General features: G+C 43.3%; 1 protein-coding gene across 6 annotated transcripts in view; it reads left to right on the plus strand.

Annotated features, from left to right (window-relative positions):
* LOC134338295 (S100P-binding protein-like) overlaps positions 1 to 27,636 on the plus strand; it is a 77,990-nt gene that overhangs the window by 20,337 nt on the left and 30,017 nt on the right. The window contains exon 2 of one of the 6 annotated variants that reach the window (XM_063034042.1): positions 1,124 to 1,202. The exons of 3 other annotated variants lie outside the window; for them this stretch is intronic. Coding sequence is in view for 1 of the 3 variants with exons in the window: in XM_063034045.1 (XP_062890115.1) it covers positions 1,502 to 1,561 (60 nt within the window). In the remaining 2 variants the exon portion in view is untranslated. Of the gene's footprint in view, positions 1 to 1,123; positions 1,203 to 1,357; positions 1,562 to 3,558; positions 3,672 to 27,636 lie in introns of those variants that run through there. 2 more of the 6 variants (XM_063034045.1, XM_063034041.1) reach the window with 2 other exon arrangements.

A 27,636-nucleotide genomic window follows, 5' to 3' on the forward strand; every position in this document is an offset into this window, starting at 1 on the left:
CTGCTGATGTGCTGAGAAACCTCTTCTCAAGGACTGGTGTTCCAGAACACTTAGTTAATGGCAATGGACCACAGTTTGTTGCTGAACCGATTCAGACATTCCTGAAAATGAATGGAATAAGACATATTACATCTGCACCGTACCACCCACCTTGGTGGAAAGATTTGCCCACGGTCTAAAGAACACACTTCAAGCAATGTCAGCAGAACACACTACACTGACACTGATTGAGAAGCTCGCCAGTTTCCTCCTTGCGTATCACAGTGCAGCACTCTCCACAACCAATGACTCACCAACCATACTGTTCCTGGGTCCTCCCTTGTGTTTACGCTTGGATCTCCTCAAACCCAATCTCAGAAGGAGTATGCATGACAAACAGCTGAGACAAATTAAGGTCTCCTCAAACAAGGAGGTTCGATGTTTTACTCCTGGACAAGCAGGTGAGGGATGACAGAGATTATCAAAAATGGGTACTTGGCAAGATTAGGGACAGAACTTGACCATTCTCCAACACAGTGGAGATTACATCTAATGTCAATTGCAGATGTCACATCAACCAGTTGAAGAGACAGGAGTCAATTGTTCAAGAAGAAAGGTGTCCAGAGTTGTTAGAACCACCTCCTGCAGTCCCAGAGTCAACTTGTACAACCACCACAGAGGAGGCCGTGGAACCTGAGGTTGTTTCACAGCCACAAGTCTCACCTGCCAAACAGAGTGATCCCCCCCTTGTCAGGAAAGGCATTACCCCACAAGACTAAGGAATCCTCCACAGTGATCAATCTTTAGGCCTGAATGGGACAATTTAAAATTTACTATGTTGTTGATGTCTATATAGTAGTTGTATATGGTAGACTGTATATATCGACAAGATGTATTCTGTATTGAGTTGGAGCTTAAAGTTAAGCAGGGAGGAGTGGTGCATTTAATATTTCAATAATATTTGAGTAATATTGCAAATATATTGCTTGATTAAGCATCTTTGTTTACGTAATTAATTACGAGTTATGTGTAAGAAGTACATGAATGACATGCGTCATAATACCACTACGTCATATTTGGGCGCCTCGCGAAAGAGAAACTAAGCCTACTCGAGTTATCCCGGGCTCCCACCTTTTTCTTTCAGAGTTACAGAACACAACAAATAGAGGACTAAACTTTGGAAACAACATTCTTCAACTTCCCTGAGAGAACAGTCACAGGAGGTGAAGCAGTTCTTTTAATCTCTATTATGACTAGAAGAAAATCTCTTCACAGCATGTATTTCAGTAAACAATCATGAGTTTGGCTGTCCTCCAAGCTATTCCAAGGAAGGAATAAGAGGGCTGCCAATGCTAAGTACTGGAGTGTGTTTAAAAAAACAAGTTGTAGTATGGCTCTTGATGAGGGGAGCTGCCATTCTGTTGAGGGGCCAGAATGAGGCCCAGTAACGGCTCACACTCCCTGATAGTAAAGGCATAAAAGTTCGACCTTTGATTGAACAATTGCTACCTAGTTTGCATCAATGTTACTGCATCTGTTAAAGTGTTACGTCATCTTACATATTTGCTTCAAGATAAAGAGGGTAAGACAGAAGATTTTAAATTTCTCAACGTTTCTGTCTAATCTTTCAGACCACAATATTTTCATTGTTCTAGTTTCAGTGGATGTTCTAGTCAATTGCTTTTGCTCCTGAATAGCGTATCTCTCTTTAAGCCAAACAGCCTCCTCCCTTGGGTTTACCCAAGTTACCAACCTATTATGATGCAGAGTATGAGTGAAAGGTTTGCTCAGTGACATCATGGTTTGAATAGTCATGTTAACTGGACCACAAAATCCTTGGTCTAGGAAGTGTCTTGCTGTAATAACATCTAAAAATTAATTTCTATGTGCAAAAAAGCCAGTGAAAAAACAGTGCCAGCATACTGGGTAGTGTTGGGTTTATTCACTTTCTACCAATTATTAAAGGAATACATTAATAGCCACATGGACCCACTTAACTAGATCAAGTTACTGCTTGCCTCCATTTGCCAAACTTTGGCCAGAGTTCCTCCAGCATTTTGTGTGCGTTGTTTCAATATATCAACAGGTTTTTTGAGATGACCACTCAGTTCTTTGAGTTGCTCAATCATTCAATTAGACAACAGTAGCCTTCCTAATTTTGTTATTATATCTAATCACTCTGCCACCCCTCATACTCCCTTCCACGAAGCTTCTTTCAGCTCCACAGTTATCAGATGTCTGCAATCCTCAAAACTTGCCCCTTTTGCTCTTAAAGCTCTTTCTCAGTTCTGGGAGAAGGCTTCAGACCCGAAATGTCAACTGCTTCTCTTTCCACAGATACTGCCTAAACTGCTGAGCTTCTCCAGTATTTTCTGTTTTTCCTCTTTATTGCTCGCCTATCTACCCAGACTTCTATTCGCCTGTCCTAATATATCTGTGTGCAAGCCTCAGACTTTCCTTGATAACACTCTGTAATGAGTTCCTCAGGCCTGTAGGGGGCACTGCAGAGGTTTGGGCTCCAAGGTTTTTAGAGTATCTGAATTGGTTAATTGTTATTTGATAATTCATTAATCGTTTAAGAGTTCCTTCTGTTTTGCTTGAGTGACTCACTCTTTGTAATGCGGTCTCTTTAAGCTTGTTAAGTTTATTTTGATAGGCTTAAGGATTCCTTGTTAGTTGCATGATTTAAGTGGATGCCTGATTAGCACTAATTGCGGGGTCCGAGTTTTGAGAATGTTACTTCTTGTAGTGTCACTCGGCTGAGCCACCGATGTTCTTTTGGAATTATGAATAAACTCTCGCTGTAGTCTCTACACTTGGGTTCCGATATTGCCAGCACACATCATGACAGGAAGACCCCACGATTAGCGCTACTCACGTATTTGCTTAAATAATACAAGTAACAGGGAATCTGTTAAAATAAACTTAACAAGCTGAAACAGAAGGCTCTAGGAGACCGCATCACAAAGAGCAAGTGACTCTTTGAACGATTAAAGACTGCCTTTAAACACCAATTAACCATTTCAGGTACTCTAAAAGCCCAATGCTCTCCAGCACCCCGCACAGGCCAGAAGACCTCATTACATACTCAGGGTGTTTACTGCTTTAAGATAACCAGATAAAGTGTAAATTGAATAGCAAAATAAGTTTGAAAATGAATAAACTGCTCTTGCATCTTTATCTTTCTTACAATCTTAACAGGTCTGACTCAGGTATGACACACACTTCATTCTCCACAACAACTTCCGTGATTATAACACCATTGTGGAATAAAGAAATAAAATTAACTTTCCATTTTCCATGGCTAATCGCTGCTTTCACTCTCTTCCCCCCCACTGTCTTCACTCACACCTCAAGCAGCCAGGACAGAAACTCATCCGTTTTGTCACAAAGCTACAGATGATTCATGCAATCAGGCAGCTGCAATGTCCTCCCTGTCCCCTTGGTACAGGCCCAGTCCTGCCTCTGACCCTCTCAAGGTTGTGAACAAGGCCAAAGGGAAGCGAAACTTGGGCCGTTAACTCATTGTTTACTGTCATGTAGGTTGCCCGAATACAGTTTGTCAAAGGCACTTCTGAATCAAAGGCACAAGCTTTTATTAAATTTCAGGGACTTTTTAATTTGCTGTACCAATCGACTTGCTCAACCTCGGCACGTGAAGGGGACAGGAACACCCCAAGAAAGAACCTTGAGTATTTATCATCAGCAACTTGTTTCTTAAACTTTACTGAGTGTTATTGTGAATGTCTTGATTTAAACAGTTAACTCAGTTCAATTGTCATTGCTACTGCTACTTTGAAAGTCTGTTATTCTATGTGAAACAGGAGACTATTCTCCAGTAATTCATCTTATAGTTATTTTTGGATATGTTACTCTAAATCATCTGAAGTGGTTTACGTAATGAAGAGGTACGAGGGATGATTGATAAGTTTGTGGCCTAAGATAGAAGGAGTCAATTTTAGAAAACCTAGCACATTTATTTTTCAACATAGTCCCTTCCTACATGTACACACTCAGTCCAGCGGTCGTGGAACATACGGATCTTGGCCCTCCAGAAAATGCTTACAGCGGGGGTGATTGATAAGTTTGTGGCCTAAGGCAGAAGGAGATGAGTTATACAGCTTTCGTTCCATGCACATGCAGTTCAACTCTGAGTGATTATGCAGAAAGATCACAAGATCACAAGATCACAAGACAAAGGAGCAGAAGTAGGCCATTCGGCCCATCGAGTCTGCTCCGCAGCTTCCCCATGAGCTAAACGATTCACCCATCTAGTTCCAATTTCCGGCTTTTTCCCCATATCCCTTGATACCCTGACTAATTATATACCTGTCAATCTCCTCCTTAAACACCCTCAATGATCGGGCCTCCACAGCATTGAGGTTAATAACTCATCAGTTAATAACATAAGGGGTGATTGATAGGTATGTGGCCTAAGGTAGAAGGAGATGAGTTATTGACTTCAAACTTTCTGCACAATCACGCAAAGAGTTGAACTGCACGTGCGTGTAACGAGAGCTGTATAACACATCTCCTTCCACTGTAGGCCACGAACTTATCAATCACCCCTGCTGTGGCTGCTTTCTGGAGGGCCAAGATCCGTATGCTCCATGACCGCTGGACTAAGTGTGTAAATAGAGGAGGGGACTATGTTGAAAAATAAATGTGCTAGGTTTTCTAAAATTGACTCCTTCTACCTTAGGCCATGAACTTATCAATCATCCCTCATAGTTTACTAATTAGATTCAGTGAAGATAGTGGGAGGAGGAGAAAAGCTTACGCAAAATTGGTGTTATTATGCAGGCTTTACAATGTATTCAACTATCCAGAGTGTAAGAACTTATCTTTGGATTTTGTATTTTCTTGGGTGACCTGTCTTTTAAAAAAGAGTAAGAATCAGGTTTAACATCACTGGCAAATGTCATGAAATTCGTTAACTTTGCGGCCACAGTACAATGCAATACTTGATAAACTGGATGGCAGAGAGGAAGAAGCTGTTCCTAAAAAGTACCTCTCTATCATTTTCTTCATATTTTTCCCAGTTTAGTAAGAGTCAAAATAGTTATAAACCAATAATTATTGCAGTAGGTTTCTATTGGAAGGAGAGTTTTGTGTTCTGTGGTCAACATTATGAAGACTCCATTGTCTGTAACAGTGTTAAAAATTAATCTTTCATCTAGTCTCGGATGTAAGTAATTACAGATGTGTTGATGTGTCAATATCTATTCTTGTAGCCTTGTTAATTGCTGGTGTAAAATGTGGGACAACTTTATGGGTCTGTAGAACTAGCTTGAAATCTCCATAACTTCTTTGGAGAAGAACTTTGATGTTCAATCTTTATTCCAGCAGTCATGTATTGATTAGAAAGCTTTTAACAGGTGCACAGCTCAGCTTTCGTAATTTTTCTTGCTCGTAAGGAAATTTTCTGGGAGACGTTGGATGAAAATAGTCTACTTTATTTTCCATGGTTGCTTGTGCCCTAATTCAGACTCGTACACTTTCTTAGTTGTTACACATTGTAGAGCAATGCAGCAAAGAAGCAGATCTTTGAAGGTAGCATCCTTCACTAAAGATCCCCATCAGTGAGGACAAGTCCTCTTCTCATTGCTACCATCAGGGAGGAGGTACAGGAGTCTGAAGGCACACAGTCAACGATTCATGAGCAGCTTCTTCCCCTCTGCCATCCTTTTTAAGAATGAACATTGTACCCATGAACACTACCTCACTACTTTTTTATTTCTATTTTTGCCTACTTATTTAATTTAACAATTTATTATATATTGTCATTTACAATCAGGATAGACCATAGGTGTTCCATCCTAGTTGTCTAGATACGCAAGCCTGGGCAGTATGATATGGCGAACAAGCTGTTGCCCATGTAGCAATCTCTCCCTCTCCAGGCATCTGATGAACCCAAAGGAACGGTAGAGACCGATACAGTTTGGTACCAGCAGCGTTGCAGGAGTTGCCAGTCAGCGTTGGGCTGCCTGAGGGACTCCAGCTCCGGATTTTTCCCTTGGGGTTTACTCATGAAGCCTTCCCTATAAGTGGGTATAGTCTCAAGGCAGCGGAGGATTGAGAGCAGAGTTTTCTTTCTCTTAGATGAGCTGCCAACCATGGCTGACGAGCCCCATCTGCCTGAAGCGACTGGTTTAAAAGCACCAATAACCTGCCTTTGGCCCTTCTGTCAGTAGAAACGGTTCAGCCGGGCTAATTAGTAAGCCACATGTGAAGGCCAGGAGCAGGGCTTGGTTGTCATAGACTATTTGAGGTGCATGTCATTGGGAGCATGTAATAGGTGGTGGGAGCTTACCCCCACTGTCACCAGCATTGTACTGCTGCTGCAAAGTTAACAAACTTTACGACATACGCTGGTGCTATTAACCCTGATTCTGATCCTCCAGCTCAACTTGTCTGTATTGACCAAACAAGCTCGTCCGATTTGCCTGCATCCCTCTAAGCCTTTCTCATTCATATCTTTATCCAAATGTTGCTTAAACGTTTTTGCACATTTTCCCTGACAGCCGCTTCCAGGTATGAGCCATCCTTAGACCCGTTTCAAATGTCTACCCCTCTCCCACCTTACACCTATGGCCCCCTGAGAAAAGAGGCCACAGGCATTCACCCTGTCTACGTCCCTCTTGATTTTATGTATCTCTGTAAGGTCACACCTCAGACTCCTGTGCTCCAAAGAATAAAGTCTGGGCCTGTCGAAACATTCCCTATAACTAAAGTCCTGGCAACATTTTCATAAATCTGAATTCTTGTTGGGGAGTACAGAAAAATTCCAATAATCCGGCACCCTCCAGTTTTGGTGGTGTCGGATTATTGGTGCTTCTGATCTGGTGGACCTTATTCCTTTATCTTGATGGCACACAGCACTGCGGTAGAATACATTTTTCAGTGAACCAGTCGGAGTTAAATGACCCAAATGGAAACTGAATGCCCCTGAGTTTAAGAGGATCACAGTTAACCCGGTCCTGGTGTTTTTGAGGGCAACGTGGAGAAAAAGAGCCAAGTGAGGCAAACGTTGAATTAGCAGGATTTCTGAAAAATAGCTTTTATTGTAGTAGGCCAGCATCAGTGAGGTTGATGTATCGTGAAAGTTGCTCCTTAGGACTCTTTTAAATCTCTCCCTTCTCACCTTAAATCACACCCCCCTCCCAGTTCCCTGGAGGAAAAAGACTGTCAAAGTTCAAAGTTCAAAGGAGCCTCTGTACATCCTCCCCGTGGAATGCATGGGTTTTTTTCTGGGAGCATCGGTTTCCCTCCCACAGTCCAAAGACATGCCGGGTAGTGGTTAAATTGGTAATCGCGAATTGTCCTGTGATTAGTTTCGAGTTAAATCGGGTTTGTTGGGGGTTGCTGGGACAGCACGGCTCGAAGGGCCGAACGGGCCTACTCCGTGCTGTATCGCTAAATATAAAATGATTTTAAAAATAAATTTTTCAGTGAACTGGGAAGAGTTTAAATGGCCCAATGGAAAGTGAATGAGTCTGAGTTTGAAAGGCTCACGAGTAACCAGGTCCCGGTGTATTTGAGAAGAGTGCGGGGGGAAAAGAGCTCGGTGAGCTAATTGCTGAATTAGCAGGATTGCTGAAAAATTGGAGTTTTATTGGAGTAGCACACATTAGTGAGATGGATGCCATGTAAATTTGATTATGATGCTGGTCGAGAGATTGCAACTTGGTTTTTGTGTTGTAAATTTGTCTTCAACGTATTTGTTTGGAATAAATTACAAGAATGAATTATCAGACCTTTTCATCAATGGAATTTGACACTTACTGACTTACAGCTATTTTCAGTTGCTCATTTTTGTTCAAATGTTGATAGCCTAAATAACTCAGATCATCATCATAGCTTGTCACAGCAGACAGTTAGCCACTCTAGTGTTGTTTGGTTGATGTTGAACAGGTCAGTGTCAGCTGAATCAGGTGAGAGTGGGCAGTTGCGCAGAACGTGTTCAATGTTCTGCACCCTCTCACCACACTCACAGGATTCACTGGTCTTTAAACCCCACTTCACCATATTGTCTCCCGTCCTACAATCTCCCGCTCTCGCTCTGTTGACAGTGCACCTCTTCCGTCTGTCAAACAGTGCCCCGTCTGGCAACATTTCTGTGGGGTCTGGCACTGTATTGTTTGGTGGGGTTCTGGCCTCTGTTTGTTGCCAGAGGTCAATCCTGTATGTTTGGGGGGATGTTCCGTGCAGAAGTTCCTCCACTGTAGCAAAGCTTTTCCTCGGTTTTAGGCGGTTGGAAACTGGCACATGATGATGTAGTGGGTGCCGTGGATCCGGGTTCTGTTTACCTTTTTCAATTTTTGTTGCAGTGTGTCTTCGGATCTCTGGGGGAGTAATGCCTGCAAGTCTGTAAATGATGTTAGTGGGTGTGGGGCGCAGTGTGCCCATGATTATTTGGCAGGCTTCGTTAAGCAACAAGTCTGTTTTCCTCGCATGGGCTAATCTGCCTCACACAGGTGTACAGTATTCTGCAGGTGCATAGTAGAGTGCTAAGGCAGTTGATCTAAGTGTGTGAGCATTAGCTCCCCATTTCGTGCCTGCTAATTTTTTCAAGAGAGAATTGCGAGAGCCAACTTTCCCTCGGAGTTTTTGGATGTGGGTGGCAAATGAGAGCGTCCTATCCAGTGTCACGCCCGGGTAAGTTGGAGTTGGATGGCGTTCGAGCTCCTTCCCACACCAGAAGATCTTGAGTTTCCGAGCTGCTTCTTGATTCCTCGGGTGGAATGCACACACTTGAGTTTTTGATGGATTTGGGTTCAGAGACCATTTTTCATAATACTGCTTCATTGCATTGAGGGCTGCTATACTTCAACTTCTTGGAAGGAGTTAAAAAGAATAAGTCAGATGAAAATATTATAAAAAGTTCAATTCTATGGCTTAGGTCTGTTAACTTGTAGGGTGTCTTTAAAATATTTTGAAGGTTAAAGTTCTTAGCCAATCACAAATGGTGAGATCACATGACATGCAGGCCATGTGATCAATAAAATGGCTGCTTGTAGAGGTGATAAGTTTGTTCTGTTATGCTCCATTGTGAGAATTGTATCTGGAAGAAGGCCTGAAATCAGCAGTGGTCATTTAATAAGGCACAGTTAAAACAAAACCACCTGAAGTCCCAAGTGTAAGTTTTAAAGGTGATTTTTACATTTACCTCCATTTCAGCCTAATTTTAATGGCAGGGCACGAAAAGCTCAAAATTCTTTTCAAAAAGTAGATGAAAATGGACAATGTAGCAGTGATCTAATCAAATGAAAGAAATAGAAGCAGGATTAGGCCATTCAGCCTATCACACTCCTGTAAGTTCAATACAGATGTGTCTGTTTTTTTAACTCGGCGGTGTCTTTGTTCATGAGCCCCACTTCCTTTGAATCTCTAATGTCCGAAAGATTATCAGCATCTTGAATATATGCAGAGACTGACCAGTCAGACACGAAACTGTAGGGCAGAAAATTTCAAAGAGTAATTAGTCTCGGGGTGATAAAATATTTTGTCATCTCTCCTGTAGGTGGTTGCCTCATACCAAGAGTTCCCAAGCTCTTTCGTGCCATGGACCTATATCATTAACCAAGAGGTGCATAGCCACCCTGCTTTCTACTGAGAATGTAATCCTTTCTTTTCTAGGCATCCTGCCTTTGGAAAGCATCGTCCCTGTTGCACTTCATGTTCCCTGTGACATCACGTCTCGTTAATGCCTAAATTCCAGAGTACAGGCCCATTCTGCTTAATGTCTACTCCCACAACACCAGCATGCCCCCATCCAAGAATCATTCTGGTGAACCTTGGTTACATTCCTTCCATCAGAAGTGTATCTTCCCTTGGCTATTGGGTCCAGATCTGTACCCAAGATTGCTTTCATACCAAAGCTTTATATATTTGCAGTGAGCTGCCTTTTATACTGAACCAAGTGACCAATTTACAGATGGAAGGGATTCCTCTTGCCTGAAGTTGCACAGACAGTTCTGTAGAGCCAGATGCAGCCTCAAAGTCGATCCATTTTAATGTCTTAAACATTTTTTGATAAAGGCATTTGATTATTTACCACGGTTGCAATTTGATTATTTACCACGGCTTTATAAAGCATAACGTATTTCATCGGCATCTTTGTCAGCAGGCTAGCAGGCCTTGACTGGAGAGATGATTCACGCTGGGTTTTTTTTTCCTTGAGTGTTGTATTGAAAATTACCATTGTTATTACCCACTTTCTTCCTTCAGTTACTGTTAAAGCAATCTGTTAGCAACTATACAAAATTTGGTGTTCTTTACAGGCAATATTTACGATACCTTTTCCCCTCTGGTTGGAAAACCATTTACCATACACCGAGGTCTCTTCTCTTACATTTAGTCTAAATTGACTCTCCCGGAGCCCTTGGTGTCCTTTCTTCTGTTCCCCATCTTGTCTCTCTGCTTGAACTCAGTCGGGGGTGGTCACTGGCCGGCGTGGGACAGCTCTGGCACCTCCGTCCGGACTTGGCGTATACCCTTTCAAGCAAGACTCACGGGTGGGCCTATGCGGAATTCCGTATCACAGGGATCGTTGCCAGATTACTGTCAGAGTTTCTGCTTTGTTTCACCGTATTTTAGTGTAAGAGAATTTACCAAACAGAAACAGACACAGGCCTCGGTATACGGTTAACTCTTTAATATGTGATCACGGGGGAGCCGTTGCCTTGCGACTCCACCGATGTCAGGTTACATCTTAAGTTTACACAGTGAATTTTGGGCAATAGCCAGCAGCTGAACATACCTAGTCAGTCATTTTAAGAAGCACCGGTGAGGTATCTGGCAGTTCACAAATGTTCCCGCAAAAAAAGAAAGAGCTGTACATCTGCAGTCAGTTCCCCTATTAGCCGGACAAAGGTTAATCATACCTCATTATTGGGATGACCTATTGTTGGCTCGCACAAGCAAGGCATTGTCTGCATCTTATTCTGTCACTCATGACCCACATCTTGAGCAATACTTAGCTAGTCAAACTCGTCAACAAAATTTAATTTTTAAAAAAATTTTTCTTCCACACGTACAATGCAGGAAGAAAAGTTCTATCCCATAAAGTTAATGTCAGCTCCTGCAACATTTCCCTTGGCTTGTTGCCCTCTGTTTGTTTTTTATTTAGTGTTGCAGCACAGAATAGGCCATTCTGGCCCTTTGAGCCACACTGCCCAGCAACCCATGACAATGCCCGATTTCACCCTAACCTAATCACTGGACAATTAACCTACTGACCAGCACATCTCTGGACTGCAGGAGGAAACCAAAGCCCGTGGAAAAATACCCACACGTTCCATGGGGAGGACTTGCAGACTCCTTATGGAGGACGCCGGGATTGAACTCCAAACTTTGACGCCTCAAGCTGTAATACGTGGCACTAAATGCCATCTTCCTGTAACGCTTTCTCACTGACATGGTTGCCAGCTGTCCACTGATTCTCCTACCAGGGTAATTAATTTCAGTCTTTTAAGTATCAGCAGGTTTATGGGATGTGAAGGAGCGATGGGAGGTCACAGGGAGAACACACAAACTCCAAGCGTCGCACCCAAACCTGGGCTGCAGGAACTATGTGCCAGTGTCACTAATTGCTATAAGTGCCAGTTCAGCGGTAGCGTCCTCATCTTCCAAATCAGGCGGCTGTTGGCTGAGGTTGCACCGTTAAGATGGAATATTGGTCTCACGCTCCAGTGTGACAAAGTATCATTAGAGTGCTGATGGTCTGCTGTCTCTGATGTGCCCTCTCAGATAAAAAGAACAAGGAAGTTTCGATGTCCGCTAGCTCACCAGGCAGCATAAAAGCATGGTCTGGTTGACATTAAAATGCGGGACCTTGATGCTATTTTCATTGTAGCTGAATTCAATTGGCCAAAAGAGCTGGAGGCAGCTAAGAGGGCAAATCTTTCCTTCAGACACAAACTCCCCTTCCTTCACCTCTTGAATTTTGTAGATCCGGGGTTCAGAATCAGGTTTAATATCACCGGCATACGTTGTGAAATTGGTTGTCTTTGCAGCAGCATTACAATGCAATACATGATAGAGAAAAACATGAGGATATATAAATCAAATAGTTAAATAAGTAGTGCAAAAATAGAAATTTAAAAAAAGTAGTGAGGTAATGTCCATGGGTTCAATGTCCATTCAGAAATCGGATATCAGAGGGGAAGAAACTGTTCCTGAATTGTTGCGTGTTCCCAACCTTTTTTATGCCATGGACCAATACCATTAAGCAAGGTCCTACCGAAGGGTCTCGGCCCGAAACGTCGATGGTTTACTCCTTTCCGTAGATGCTGCCTGGCCTGCTGAGTTCCTCCAGCATTCTGTGTGTGTTGCTTTAGATTTCCAGCATCTGCAGATTTTCTCTTGTTGCCATTAAGCAAAGGTCTGCGGACCCCAGATTGGGGACCCCTGTTGAAGGTGGAAAGGATTCACGTGGAGTCCTGTGATTATCTTAAGAACAATTTTTTTTTCTTTATAACAAGGAGAGTTGCTTGTCCGGGAACAAGTTCTCCCCAATCCAGTTTTTCATTGTTTTTGTCAGCTTTTCCATCCACCATCTCTACCCTGCATGTACTATGTACACATAGAGTGAGGTAAGCCTGTTATAGCATCACACTCTGTGCCTGTGGTTCACATGAACTGTGAGTCATTCCTTTATTACTTCATAAAACCATAAGATGTAGGAGCAGAATTAGGCCATTTGAACCATCGAGTCTGCTCCACCGTTTCAGCTTGGCTGATCTATTTCCCTCCCAGCCCCAATCTCCCACCTTCTCCCCACAACCCTACATGTGACTCATCAAGAACCTATCAACCTCTTTCCTTAAATATACCTGATAACTTGGCCTCCATGGCCACCTATGGCAACAAATTCCACAGACCCACCGCTCCCTGGCCAAAGAAATTCCTCCATGTCTTCGCTCCAAATGGACGTCCCTCCACTCCGAGGCCGTGCCATCTGATCCCAACACCCCCACCACAGGAAAGCTTCCTTCATGAATGTATGAAGTTAGTGTTAGGCTGGTGTCTAGACTGACTTCACTTTAATCTACAATTTGTGACTACCTTGAGACTATGACAGATATTCACTGCCTGGTGTAGAGTCGTCCTTTATCTCTCTGCTATGTGATTATCTCCCCTGATCTCTGCTGCGTTATGGAGCCAAGAATTCACTATTCCTTACTATGGGTCTCTTATGTCAGATACATAATCAGCATTGCTTGCAGTAGGGAGTGTAACATGCCTCAGTTGCGAGCACTTGCAGATTGCAATTGCGTGGAGTGTGTGCAGCTTCTGTGAGGAAAACGTGTAGCAAACCAGAGCTGGGTGTATGGGGAGGGGTGGGAAGATCCTAACCCACACAACACTGGCCATAATATCTTCAACTTCATCACCAGGTCCCATAGTTTTCAGGGAAATGAAATGTACATAATATTCCCCCTGCACTGAGGACAATGCAGGCACGCGAGAACCAGGGTAAATTTGTCCCACGTCCATCTTAGTACAAGGAAGGATTATGGGCTCTGTGAAGTATAGCTCTATCTTAAGGGGGCTACAAGGAGCGAGGAGAAGGAGGAGTTTTGACATAAATCTTTGGAAGTGGCCAGGTAATTTGATGCCAGCCAGTGGTGTAGTGGCACCAGCACCAGAATTCGAGGCGAGTGGTCCCAGGTTCGAATCCGGCCAGTTCCTTGCATGCTTTCCATCCGTGCTGGGTTGAGCAACTCATCCTCGTAAAAAGAACAGACAGCCGGTATGCCACAAGGCGTGGAGGAGAATAACAATGTAACTTGATAAAACTGTGATGTTGATTGAGGAATATATTCTGATAAACTCTTGCTGTTTCATTAATGGAGCATAATGGATTATATAATCATATTCTGGAGTGAGAATTGGTAGTACTGACCTGATGATAGAGGCAAAAGCATTTTTACTGACTTAAGATTGGTTCTGTGTAGTACAGGGGTTCACGGACCCCTTGTTGGGGGGTCCATGACATTAAAATGTTTGGGAACCCCTGCTGTAGTAGAATGCAGATGTAATGTAAGTGTAAGAATTTTTAATGGACGTACTGGTGAACATGTACCAGTAACTAAGCTGTATGTAGAAATGTCAAAAAATAAATTGCTGGAGGAATTTAGCAGGTTTTTCTTCTTCCTGGACCCTGAGCTCCCAGTGTTCCCATCTCCATTGTCCAAAGTCAATGGTGTGGTTGAAGATCATCAATGCTTCTGTAATCTATTGTTTCTACCATACAGGGATTGGCCTTTACGGCTTCACCAGAGCCCCTTGTTGGCCACCCTCACCCATTTCCTCCTCTCACGATGGGATCTTTGAGAGGCGATTTAGTGGGTTAGGTAGCATCTGTAGAAGGAAATGTCCAGTCAACATTTCAGATTGAGATCCTTCATCTTGACTGGAAGGTCGAAGGGAGGGAGTCAGGATAAAGACTTGAGGGGGAACCAGTGGTGTGAGAGATGGATTCAGGTGGAGAGGGGTGATAGGCATATGATGGAGAAAAGAATGAAAAGAGCAGCAGTGGCTGGAAGATGGAGGCAAAAACTGGCTGAAGATGATGGAATCTGACAGGAAAGAGAAGGTGATTGGTGGAGATAGCGACTGGCTGAAGATGATGGAATCTGACAGGAAAGAGAAGGTGATTGGTGGAGATAGCGACTGGCTGAAGATGATGGAATCTGACAGGAAAGAGAAGGTGATTGGTGGAGATAGCGACTGGCTGAAGATGATGGAATCTGGCAGGAAAGAGAAGGTGATTGGTGGAGATAGTGCCTGGTTGAAGATGATGGAATCTGACAGGAAAGAGAAGGTGATTGGTGGAGATAGCGACTGGTTGAAGATGATGGAATCTGACAGGAAAGAGAAGGTGATTGGTGGAGATAGCAACTGGCTGAAGATGATGGAATCTGACAGGAAAGAGAAGGTGATTGGTGGAGATAGTGACTGGTTGAAGATGATGGAATCTGACAGGAAAGAGAAGGTGATTGGTGGAGATAGCGACTGGTTGAAGATGATGGAATCTGACAGGAAAGAGAAGGTGATTGGTGGAGATAGCGACTGGTTGAAGATGATGGAATCTGACAGGAAAGAGAAGGTGATTGGTGGAGATAGCGACTGGCTGAAGCTGATGGAATCTGACAGGAAAGAGAAGGTGATTGGTGGAGATAGTGACTGGTTGAAGATGATGGAATCTGACAGGAAAGAGAAGGTGATTGGTGGAGATAGTGACTGGTTGAAGATGATGGAATCTGACAGGAAAATGGAGGTAGTGAGGGCAGATGGGAACAGTAGGGGGAAGGGATCCAGCGGAAGGGGTGTGTAGGGGAGGGGCAAATCAAATAGGCAAAGAAGATGAAAGGAAGAGGGCATTGGAGGTTTGGGGCAGGTGGAGGAGGTAGATCAGGGTGAGAGAGGGAGAAAACAGGATCAGAGGTGGTGCAAACACTGAATGTTCATGCTGTTGAGTTGTAGACGACTGAGTGCTCCACTGGGTAGTGGAGGAGTCCAAGGACAAACAGGTTGTTGTGGGAATGAGGAACGGAATTAAACTGGCACGCATCTGGGAACTTCAAAATGCAATGGCCTAGTCTTCAGATATTTTCTGCCATTTTTGAATATTTAAAATCTTGTTGGATAATACCGTTCAAAATTGCTCCCAACGAATGATGAGCAACGTACTGTTTGAGCAGCTAAATATCTTTGAACAGAATTTTGACGTTAAGCTGCATTTGTGGTGTTCCCCACACGACGCTGAATCACCTTCATGCTGAGTTAATTATTGTGTACAAGATGTTGACGAGATGGATGTCGAGAACGACGGGCACATTGGGCTCACTGGTGCATACCAATGTATGGCAGTTATTGTCAGTAAATGAGGTTGTGAGAGCTACTGAATGCAATTCAGAGAGAGCGATGATCGCTTGTTTAGCCCCCTGGCTACTCTGAATTCCGCCTCCTGTGCTGGTTGCTAGGCTACAGGGGAGATTTTCAGTGTGCAGGGAAGAAGTTGAGTTCCTGTGATGGGGATCTGAGTCATGAAGGAAGAACGAAGCACACCAACTTTTTATTTAGCAATACAAGGTGGAGTAGGCCCTTTTGGCCCTTCGAGCCATGGTGGCCCCGCAACTCCACAACCCCGATTAACCCTAACCTAATTGCAGTCTGCATTTTGGACTGTGGGAGGAAAGCCATGCATTCCATGGGGAGGATGTACGGAGGCTGCTTACTGAATGGCACCGGACTTGAACTTTGAACTCCAGAACCACCACGCTACCATTGCGCCCACTGTGACCTGGAAAGATGTCTCAGAAGGTTGTTATAGCCGGGGTTTGTAGTGGGGACAGACTCCCACAACCTATTAAAGGCTCCCAGTGGCGTGTGCCTTGAATAGCTTCTGACAACATAGAATATTACAGCACAGTACAGGCCCTTTGGCCTACAATGTTGTGCCGACCCTTAAACCCTGCCTCCCATATAACCCCCCACCTTAAATTCCTCCATATGCCTGTCTAGTCGTCTCTTAAACTTCACTAGTGTATCTGCCTCCACCACTGACTCAGGCAGTGCATTCCACACACAAACCACTCTCTGAGTAAAAAAACCTTCCTCTAATATCCCCCTTGAACTTCCCACCCCTTACCTTAAAGCCATGTCCTCTTGTATTGAGCAGTGGTGCCCTGGGGAAGAGGCACTGGCTATCCACTCTATCTATTCCTCTTAATTTCTTGTACACCTCTATCATGTCTCCTCTCATCCTCCTTCTCTCCAAAGAGTAAAGCCCTAGCTCCCTTAATCTCTGATCATAATGCATACTCTCTAAACCGGGCAGCATCCTGGTAAATCTCCTCTGTACCCTTTCCAATGCTTCCACATCCTTCCTATAGTGAGGCGACAACCAAGTCCAGCTGCTGGCCTTCATGTGTGGCTTAGCTATTAAGCCCCGTGGGTCCGTTTCTACTGGCAGGCGAAGGGGTAAAAACTGGTTACTGGTGCCTTAAAACTAGTCATTTTTGGCAGATGGGGCTCGTCAGCCATGGTTGGCAGCTCAACGAGGAGAAAGAAAACTCTGATTTCAAACCCTTGCTGTCTTGTGGCTACACCCACATTGGGCCGGCTTCGCGATTAAACCCCGAGGGAAAAATCCGGTGCTGGAATCCGTAAGGCAGTGCTACGTTGAGTTCAATGCTGACTGTCAACTCCAGCGCTGGTCCCAAACTGTATCGGTCTCTGCTTTTCCTTTGGATTCATCAGCTGTGTGGAGCGGGGGAGCTAGCTGCATGAACAACAGCTTGCTCTCCATATCGTATTGCCGTGGCTTGCGTGTTTAGACAACTAGGATGCAATATCTGTTGTCGACCCTGACCGACAGTGGCCTCAGAGAGAACAAAATATAAATTAAAAGATAAAAGATGAGTGTAGGACCAATAACTCAAAGGACTTTTCTTCATATCTCGTGGAATAGACTTCCAGAAATGGTGGTGCAGAAATCCCAGATTCAATTAGAAGCAATTGGTTGTCATGGTATTACAATCTCTCTGCATAGAAAATTAATGACCCTCTTCATCCTGTGATCTTTAGAAGTTTTTCTTTAAAGGGAGAGAAATTAATTTAAGATTTGAAATGTACCTTATAGCTAATGAATAATTTATTTTAGAAATGAAAAAGTTATTATGACCTTTAAGAATTATAGCAAAGCCAGTGAAGTGTTTTTGAAGCATAGGAAGTTTAGTCTTTTTCAAGAGCTTATCTCATCCACTAGATGATCTGTAGCAAGCATGAGTTTAACTCCTCGTAAATGAGCATAAATAAAAGATGACTAATTTTTTTTAAACCAAATGTGCTGCAAGAAGCTCAGAGCTTTTTTAATAAACTCTTTATAAAAAAAAATACTGTGAACTGAAGGGAATGAATCTTTTTTTCCTGCTCTGAACTCCACATAGTCTGAAATTTGGAGAGAAATGGCAACTTTTGTTCCACCAAGGATACAAGAGAGGCTGTAGATGCTGGAATCTGAAGCAAGAACCATTCTGATGGAAGAACTCAACAGGTCAACCAGCATCTGTGGGAGGGAAAAGAATTGCCCACTTTCTTGTTTCGCTCAAAATCAGGACTGAAATATCAGCGATTCCTTTAGATGCTTTTAGGTGCCACGATGGTATAGTGGTTAGTGTGATGCTATTATAGCTCGGGGTGTACCGTAGTTTGGAGTTGAATTCAGGCACCATCTGTAGGGAGTTTGTATGTTCTCCCTGTAAACAGTGTAGGTTTCCTCCGGGAGCTCCGGTTTCCTCCCACAGTTCGAAGGCGTACCAATTCAAAGATTCAAAGCAAAGTATGTATGCAGTTTACAACCCTGAAATTCATTTTCCTCACAGACAGTCACAAAACAAAGAAGAACCATGGAACCAACCCATTCCAAGCAAAGCATCCAATATCAAACCCTCCTCCCATGCGCAAAAAATTGCACAAATGGCATGGCAACAAAAAGGAAGCAAGCGAAAATACAGAATACAAAACCATAGACTTGGAAACCATTTATTCAACATTTTTGTATGATGTAATTTGACCTTTTCCGAATCCTTCTTATTAACTTAAAATATATGAATAGAGGAGCGGAGTTGATGACATTATTGAATGTATTCGATTTAAGATATTGGGCTAGCCTTGTTTTGTTCTGTTTGTTTTTTCTTCGGGTTTAGTATTTATTTTTTTTGTTTTTTTGGGGGGGTTTCTTCGCATTATTTTTTTCATTTTATTTCTTTTTTCTCTATGATTAACTGTATTAAGAGTTTGGAAGTCTATTACACCTGTATTATTTGAAGTCTTTTTTCGTACATGTTTGTCAACAATAAGATTATTCCAATCTCTCTGCATCAATACTGTTATTCTGTTTATAATTTTGGAAAATTAATAAAAAGATTTAAAAATACAGAATACAAAACCATTTAGTAGGTTAATTGGTCATTGTAAAATGCCCTGTGATCAGGCTAGGGTTAAATAGCTGGGCTGCTGGGCAGCGTGACTTGTTGGGCCAGAAACTCCCGTTCCAACTTGTCTCTAAATGAATAAACGAATGCTGTTTGACCTACTGGATTTCTTCAGCAAATCACTTGTTTCTGTTGGTTCCATTAAACTCGAATGGTTATAGACAAAAGATTGCAGAGGCTGGAATCTGAAATAACAATCAATCAGCTAAAGCACACCGTCAAGCAGCATCTGTGGGGATGAAAGGAGTTGTTGGTGATTCAAGGCCAGAACCCCGCATCAGGACCACACTTGGATTCTTCCCTGAAGCGTTTGTTACTCTGGTTGCTGGATTGAAAGCCATCATCAGCTTTTTAAAAATGTTCCTTTTTAAAAAGATGCCCAGGATACATATATTTATGTGATGAGAAAGGATGCTTTTCTTTTGAGAGACACCTTTTAATATAGGTGTCTATTTAAATGGTTAATAGGAGCCATCTTCACAAACTAGCTGCCAAGAAGATTGACATAAAGGCCATCAGTCAAAGGAGGTTTGGTGAATCACCTTATCATAGGTGTGTCTGTTTGTTTTACCAAATAAGGAGAGATGGGGGAAGGGAAACTTTTGGGCAATATGCAAGTAGGTCTGGATAGAATTGTTTCCTCTACACATGGGAACAGGCTGTCTGAGGGATTGCTGGGATGAGTGATTTACTCAAAATCGCCTAGAGTTAAAGAGAACTATATATGTGAGTATTATCTAAATTTAAAGATCGTTAGCAAAGAAACTGGAAAGAAAGCTGATTGCACAGACAGGAATGAGCTCCCTTGTGATTTGTGTTGAAAGTTAGAGAGAAGTACTTATGATTGAAGTTTCAGTTAAAGATAAAGTTAAAAGAGCGGCTTGTCATATGATGAGCGTTTGATGGCTCTGGGCCTGCATTTACTAGAATGCAGAAGAATGAGGGGTGAACCCATCGAATGTTGAAAGGCCTTGATAGAGTGGACGTGGAAAGGATATGGTGGGAGAGTCTAGCACCAGAGGACACAGCCTCAGAATAGAGGAGCGTCCTTTTACAATGGAGATGAGGAGAAATTTCTTTAGCCAGAGAGTGGTGAATCTGTGGAATCCATTGCCACAAGCAGCTGTGGAGGATAGGATTTTATGTATATTTAAGGCAGAGGTTGATAGATTCTTTCCTGGTCAGGGCATGAAGAGATATGGGGAGAAGGCAGGAGACTGGGGCTGAGAGGAAAATGGATCAGCCATGAAGAAATAGTGGAGCAGACTCGATGGGCCAAATGGCCCATATCTCATGGTCCTATGGTCTATATGCTGTTAAAAGTACAGAAGACATTTTACTACAGGGTGCTATGTTGTACTTTATATAATATGGTATTCAGTTTCACTTATAATATCTTATTATTTATAGTACTGTAATTAATGTTATTTTATTTGTAGTATGTTTCTGTTTTAGTGCTTTAGTGCCTCATTCTGTGTGGCTGACTAGCATTACCGCAGCCGGATTCATGCAAAAGACTGAAATGGTTGTCATTGTTTCTCATGTTAAATGAGCAGTGTGTTTGAAGAGCAACTTGCTCGTTTGGGAAGTGGATTTATAATTTATATTTAATAGCAGTACCAGGTTATAACCCCCCCCCCGTATATATAAATATAAATCCCTCCCATGTATAAAAGTTAATTTGTGAACATCATCTGTTAAACTTAGTAGCTAAATTAGAAACAGAAAATGTTGGAAACAACCCAGCAGGTCAGTCAGCATCTGTGGAAGGAGAAAGTCAAAGACCCTTCACAAGAACATTTTTTGTACCTTTTACTGTCTGCGTCATTGCTTTATTTTACTGAGAATTGTAGCTGTGGAAGAAATTCTGTTTCGTTACGATGCACGTTGTATTTTCTTCCATTAAATATATTCATGTTAATCTCAAAATGACTATTTCTCTATTTGCTGATGTTGGTGATTAGGAGCGATCCTGACTGTAGTTTGATTCTGGGACGTTTAGGAGCCGAGTGGTAATGTTGCAGCTGTATAGGACCCTGGTCAGACCCCACTTGGAGTACTGTGCTCAGTTCTGGTCGCCTCACTACAGGAAGGATGTGGAAGCCATAGAAAGGGTGCAGAGGAGATTTACAAGGATGTTACCTGGATTGGGGAGCATGCCTTATGAGAATAGGTTGAGTGAACTCGGCCTTTTCTCCTTGGAGCAACGGAGGATGAGAGGTGACCTGATAGAAGTGTATAAGATGATGAGAGACATTGATCATGTGGATAGTCAGAGGCTTTTTCCCAGGGCTGAAATGGTTGCCACAAGAGGATACAGGTTTAAGGTGCTGGGCAGTAAATACAGAGGAAATGTCAGGGGTAAGTTTTTTACTCAGAGAATGGTGAGTGCGTGGAATGGGCTGCCGGCAATGGTGGTGGAGGCGGATACGATAGGGTCTTTTAAGAGACTTTTGGATAGGTACACGGAGCTTAGAAAAATAGAGGGCTGTAGGTAAACCTGGTAATTTCTAAGGTAGGGACATGTTCGGCACAACTTTGCGGGCTGAAGGGCCTGTATTGTGCTGTAGGTTTTCTATGTTTCTATGTTTCTAAATAGCGAATCCTGATAGAGGGTCTAGGCCTGAAAAGTTGACTCTTTATTCCTCTCCAAAAATGCTGCCTGGCCTGCAGAGTGCCTCCAGCGTTTTGTGTGTGTTACTCTGGCTTCCCAGCATCTGCAGAATCTTACAGTTTTTTGATGCTAAATAAACAGTGTACAATTTTAACTGAACTTCAAGTTTGCTTTGATAATGATTGCTGTTGAAGTACATGTCTGATTTATACTAGAGTACATTGTGAATATATTCTTTGGAGGAGTTCTGTCACTCACTTGTCCATAGAAAGACTGTGAATTCATGATGGTTTCATAGCCGTTAATAAACTGTCACTACAGTGGTAATTGTACAGATTTTCCTTTGGAAGGAGTTTAGTGTTGAGGGATTTTGAGAAACTAAAGAACATGCATTCTGCTTAACTTGAAATAGTTTTGTAAACCTAAATAAATTCTAGCTGCAGCTGCTTAGCTTTTTGCAACAGTGGGGTGAATCTAACTAGTTTGAGGATTGGAACCACAGACCATTGCTAAGTCATGGTCATCCCTGCATGCACAGCGAACATCCAAGACCGAGACTTGCTGAGAAGACAGATGGCTCGAAATAATGTCTCTCTATACACAGCATCTGTCACGAGAGCCCACATCGAATCTGGCAGTGGGTTCCACTCTTGGTGGAGTTCTTCGCCATTACACGGAGAAATCACTTCACCAATCCTGCTGCAGGCATGAAGCCATAGAAAACTCCAGCAGGGGAACAGGTCCCTTTGGCCCTTCTAGTTCATTCCAACCCGAGCATCCTGCAGACATCCCACCTCTCCTGGAAGTTCCAGGAGTCTCCCGCAAATTAATAGTAGCACCCTGATGCCCGCAAATTATATACAATGTCCCGGAAATTGATTTTTTTGAGAGCGAGCGCAAGAGCAAGAAAGCAAGCGCGAGAGAGAGTGAGAGCGACCACGAGAAAGAGAGAGCGAGAGAGAGAGAGCAAGAAAGCAAGCGCGAGAGAGAGAGCGAGAGCAAGAGCGAGAGAGAGTGAGAGCGAGAAAGCAAGTGTGAGAGAGCGAGAGAGAGCAAGAGCAAGAAAGCAAGCGCGAGAGAGCGAGCGCGAGTGAGAGCGACCACGAGCGAGTGAGAGCGACCACGAGCGAGCGAGAGAGTTCCAAAAAAAGTCAGTGTGGCAGTGTTCCAAAAGAAAAAAATAAAATGTACGTCACCCCAGACGACACTAAAGTGTACCCCTGCCTAATAGGGGTCAAAAATAATGACAGTGTTGCTCGCTGCACTGTTTGCAACAGTGACTTTTCTATTGCCCATGGTGGGTTAAGACTGTAAAAGACATGTTGAGGTGAGTTTAACAGGTGTCATTCGTTCATTAGCATAGCTAACGTTATTTAAACTAGCTGGCTAGCTGCTAAGGAGTTACTCTATTACAGACATCCCACCTCTCCCGGGAGTTCCGGGAGTCTCCTGCAAATTGATGGTGCTACCTCCCTGAAATGAGTTTTTGCAGGGTGGGATGTCTGCATCCTGCCTAATTCCATCAACCTGCACCCGCACCATATCCCTCCCCATCCATGTCCCTATCCAAACTTCACTTAAATGTTATTATTGAACCTGCATCTATCAGTGCAAGCTAGCACACTCGCACCCACTCTCTGAGTGAGGATGCTTTACCTCGGGTTCCCTCTAAATATTTCACCTATTACCCGAAACTTATGACTTCGAGTTCTTGTCCCACCCAACCTGAGGGGAAAAAGTCTGCATGCCCTCACTCTAACTGTAACCCTCATAATTTTGTATCTCTCTATAAGATCTCCTCTTCTTCTGTCTTCCAGAGCATGGTATCCAAGTACCAGAGTTTTCAATAGCATTCTGGACCCGTGAATTAAGAGCCAAAGGGGGATTTTTATTTAACTTCAGCATAACATATTTATTTCTTTCTATAGTTATAATTAGCTTTTTTATTTTTGAAAGTTTTTTTTTAACAAAGACTTAAGCTTGTATAATTTGTAAGTGTCTCTATATGTAAGAGGGAGATAATAACTTGAGGTCTCGGAGTCATACACTATGGAAGAAGGTCTTTTAACCCTTGACAGCTTTGACAAAAGACAAAACTGTGCCCTAGTCATGTCTTCTGTCTAAATCCGTCAGGAGTAAGACCTTCCAGGAGAGAATCAGAATCAGGTTTATTATCACCGGCACGTGACGTGAAATTTGTTAACTTAGCAGCAGCAGCAGTTCAATGCGATGCATAATCTAGCAGAGAGAAAAAAAAATAATAGTAATAATAAATAAACAAGTAAATCAATTACATATATTGAATAGATTTTTTTAAAATGTGCAAAAACACAAATACTGTATATTTAAAAAAAGTGAGGTAGTGTCCAAAGATTCAATGTCCATTTTGGAATGGGACGGCAGAGGGGAAGAAGTTGTTCCTGAATGCTGAGTGTGTGCCTTCAGGCTTCTGTTTCTCCTACCTGCTGATAACAGTAAGAAAAGGGCATGCCCTGGGTGCTGGAGGTCCTTAATAATGGACGCTGCCTTTCTGAGACACCGCTCCTTGAAGATGTCCTGGGTACTTTGTAGGCTAGTACCCAAGATGGAGCTGACTAGATTTACAACCTTCTGCAGCTTCTTTCGGTCCTGTGCAGTAGCCCCTCCACACCAGACAGTGATGCAGCCTGTCAGAATGCTCTCCATGGTACAACTATAGAAGTTTTTGCGTGTATTTGTTGACATGCCAAATCTCTTCAAGCTCCTAATATATTTGAAGTTAAAGTATATTTGCAGTCTTGCCTTCTTTATAACTACATCGATATGTTGGGACCAGGTTAGATCCTCAGAGATCTTGACACCCAGGAACTTGAAGCTGCTCACTCTCTCCACTTCTGATCCCTCTGAGGACTGGTATGTGTTCCTTCGTTTTACCCTTCCTGAAGTTCACAATCAGCTCTTTTGTCTTACTGACGCTGAGTGCTAGATTGTTGCTGTGGCACCATTCCACTAGTTGGCATATCTCACTCCTGTATGCCCTCGAGTTACCACCTGAGATTCTACCAACAATGGTTGTATCGTAAGCAAACTTATAGATGGTATTTAAGCCATGCCTAGCCAGACAGTCATGTGTATACAGAGAGTAGAGCAGTGGGCTAAGCACACATCCCTGAGGTGCACCAGTGTTGATCATCAGTGAGGAGGAGATGTTATCACCAATCTGCACAGATTGTGGTCTTCCGGTTAGGAAATCAAGAATCCAATTGCAGAGGGAGGTACAGAGGCCCAGGTTCTGCAACTTCTCAATCAGGATTGTGGGAATGATAGTATTAAATACTGAGCTAGGGTTGATGAACAGCATCCTGACGTAGTTGTCTGTGTTGTCCAGGTGGTCTAAAGCCGTGTGGAGAGCCATTGAGATTGCGTCTACTGTTGACCTATTGTGGCGAAAGGCAAAGTGCAATGGGTCCAGGTCCTTGCTGAGGCAGGAGTTCAGTCTAGTCATGACCAACCTCTCAAAGCATTTCATCACTGTCGATGTGAGTGCTACCGGGCGATAGTCATTAAGGCAGCCCACATTATTCTTCTTAGGCACTGGTATAATTGTTGCCTTTTTGAAGCAAGTGGGAACTTCTGCCCTTAGCAGTGAGAGGTTGAAAATGTCTTTGAATACTCCCACTAGTTGGTTGGCACAAGTTTTCAGAGCCTTACCAGGTACTGCATCGGGACCTTCCGCCTTGTGAGGGTTCACTCTCTTTAAAGACAGTCTAACATCGGCCTCTGAGGCAGAGATCACAGGGTCACCGGGTGCAGCAGGGATCTTCACAGCTGTAGTTGTGTTCTCCCTTTCAAAGCGTCACTTTGAAAGTGAAGCATCGCTGCCATTCACGCTATTGGGTTTTTGCTTTGTGGAAAGTAATGTCTTGCAGACCCTGCAAGCACCTGCACATTTGTGACCCTGCCACTTGACACCATGGGGCAGAAGGACAGTGAGGTGAGTCTTCCATGCTCAGACAAGGTGAGTGTGGCTGGCTTGGGACCATCAGTGACTTCCAGGACGGAAGCTTTATTTTCTGCTACTCACTTGGGCCTAGTATCATGGAATGGATACAATGCAGAAGGAGACTATTTGTCCCATTTGCGTTTGCACTGGACAAAAGCCTCAATATTTCAGCCTCATCCTCCTCTAGATTTACATAGAACTTAGAAGAGTGCAGCACAGGATCAGGCCATTCAGCCCAAAATTTTGTGCCAAACTAGCAAAAAAAAACACCCAGACAGTAATCCCTCCTACCTACACCAGGGCCATATACCTCCATGGTCCTTGCATCTGTGAACCTATCTAAACGTCTCTTAAAAGTCTCTATAATGTATTTACCTCTACCACCATACCAGGCATCTACAACTCTCCTGAGTAAAAAACCTTAGCCCACATGTCCCCCTTGAACCTACCCCTTCTCGCCTTCAATGCATGCCCTCTGGTATTAGACTTCTGTCAAGTGCATGTAGAGATCTGTTTTACTGGTAGGTAATCACTGATGATGATTTCCCCTCATGTTTCTGCACTAAAATCTCTGGAACCGCAACATTCTGGACTTTTTTCCCCCACTTCTTTCTTCCCTCATCCCCAACCATTCCATGTATTTAAGTTGTCTCTTGTATCTCGTTTCCACTCCTCCCTCCTCTCATCCCCAACCATTCCTTGTCTCTAAGTTGCCCGTTGTTGACGTCACCCAAGAACTCATCATACTTCCATATCTGCAGTGACATCATCCAGCCCATCTAACTCACCTCCTCAGCTAACAGTGCTTAGTTGCACCTCTCCATCCATATACAAGAAAATAATGAGCCTGAAGGATGGAACTGGGAGCTGCCAATCAGCCCTCGTACCCATTTTGCCCTTCAGAAAGATTGTCTGATCACCAACCTCAGATACATCTTTCTATCCTATAAAATCCAGAAGCCTCTCATTTTTAATGCACTCACTATATTTATTTATTGAGCCCTTCCAGCCTTTCGAGCCACACCGCCCAGCAAGCCCCAGATTTTAACCCTAGCCTGATCGTGGGACAATTTTGCAATCGCCAATTAAATTACCAACCAATACGTCTTTGGAATGCGGGAGGAAGCCAGGACACCCAGAGGAAACCCATGCGGTCACTGGGAGAACATGCAAAGTCCTTACAGGCAGCTTTGGGAATGGCTCTGTAAAGCGTTGAGCTAGCCTTTACGCACACGTGCTGCCCTTGAGATCTCTAAACTTACGTCACCTCCTGAATAAAGACACTCTCCTCATTCCAATCCTGAGCTAGTTTCATTATTTTGAGAATATTATATGGGAATGTATAAGAAGAAGCCAGTCGTTAAATGTTGGGAAGATTATAATCGCTGTGTTCTGTCCCTGCAACAATCTGTTTGCAGCTTTGCCCCCTCACCTTTTTAGTGTTGTCTGAGGATGAATGGATCTTTTGCAGCTTTGGGACCTGTTTGACCCGCAGGTAAACTTCTGCCCCCACATCCTTAATATTAAGTCCACTGGTGCCATTATACCTGCCATTACTCTTGTCGCTGAAACTTGTAGCCATAACTTTGTTGCTTCCAACCAACTTGTACCCTTAGCACTCCTCCTACCTTGCATTTTTTGTGGCCATGACTGCCGTGTCTTAACCTGCACCAGTGTCCATTCCTCCACTGACTCTTAGTGTGGGTCTTAGTTGGCAATGCTTTGGGTTTAATTTTCCCTAATTTTTAAATCCCTTTATACCTCTGGACCCTCTTGCTGCTCCCAAATTCCCAGATGGAGACAATTCAAGTATCTCTGATTCTGATCACAGTGGAGACTTCACGTTGCAGGCTGCAGATTATGGGCTTTGCAATTGCTTGCTTTGTGGGCGGTGGGCACTGTGCTTCCTGCTGGAACAAATAGGGAGGGGGAGGAAGGGGTGATGCTTTGCTGCTGCTTGTGTGTGGGAGGGGTTGGGAGAGCCTTTGGGGTTCTAACGTTTTTTCTGGCATTGACCCTTTGGGGTTTTCTTCTGTTTCATTGATGCCTATGAA

The sequence above is a fragment of the Mobula hypostoma genome, chromosome 26 (genome assembly GCF_963921235.1).
Source record: "Mobula hypostoma chromosome 26, sMobHyp1.1, whole genome shotgun sequence".
In the NCBI taxonomy this organism is placed as follows: Eukaryota; Metazoa; Chordata; class Chondrichthyes; order Myliobatiformes; family Myliobatidae; genus Mobula; species Mobula hypostoma.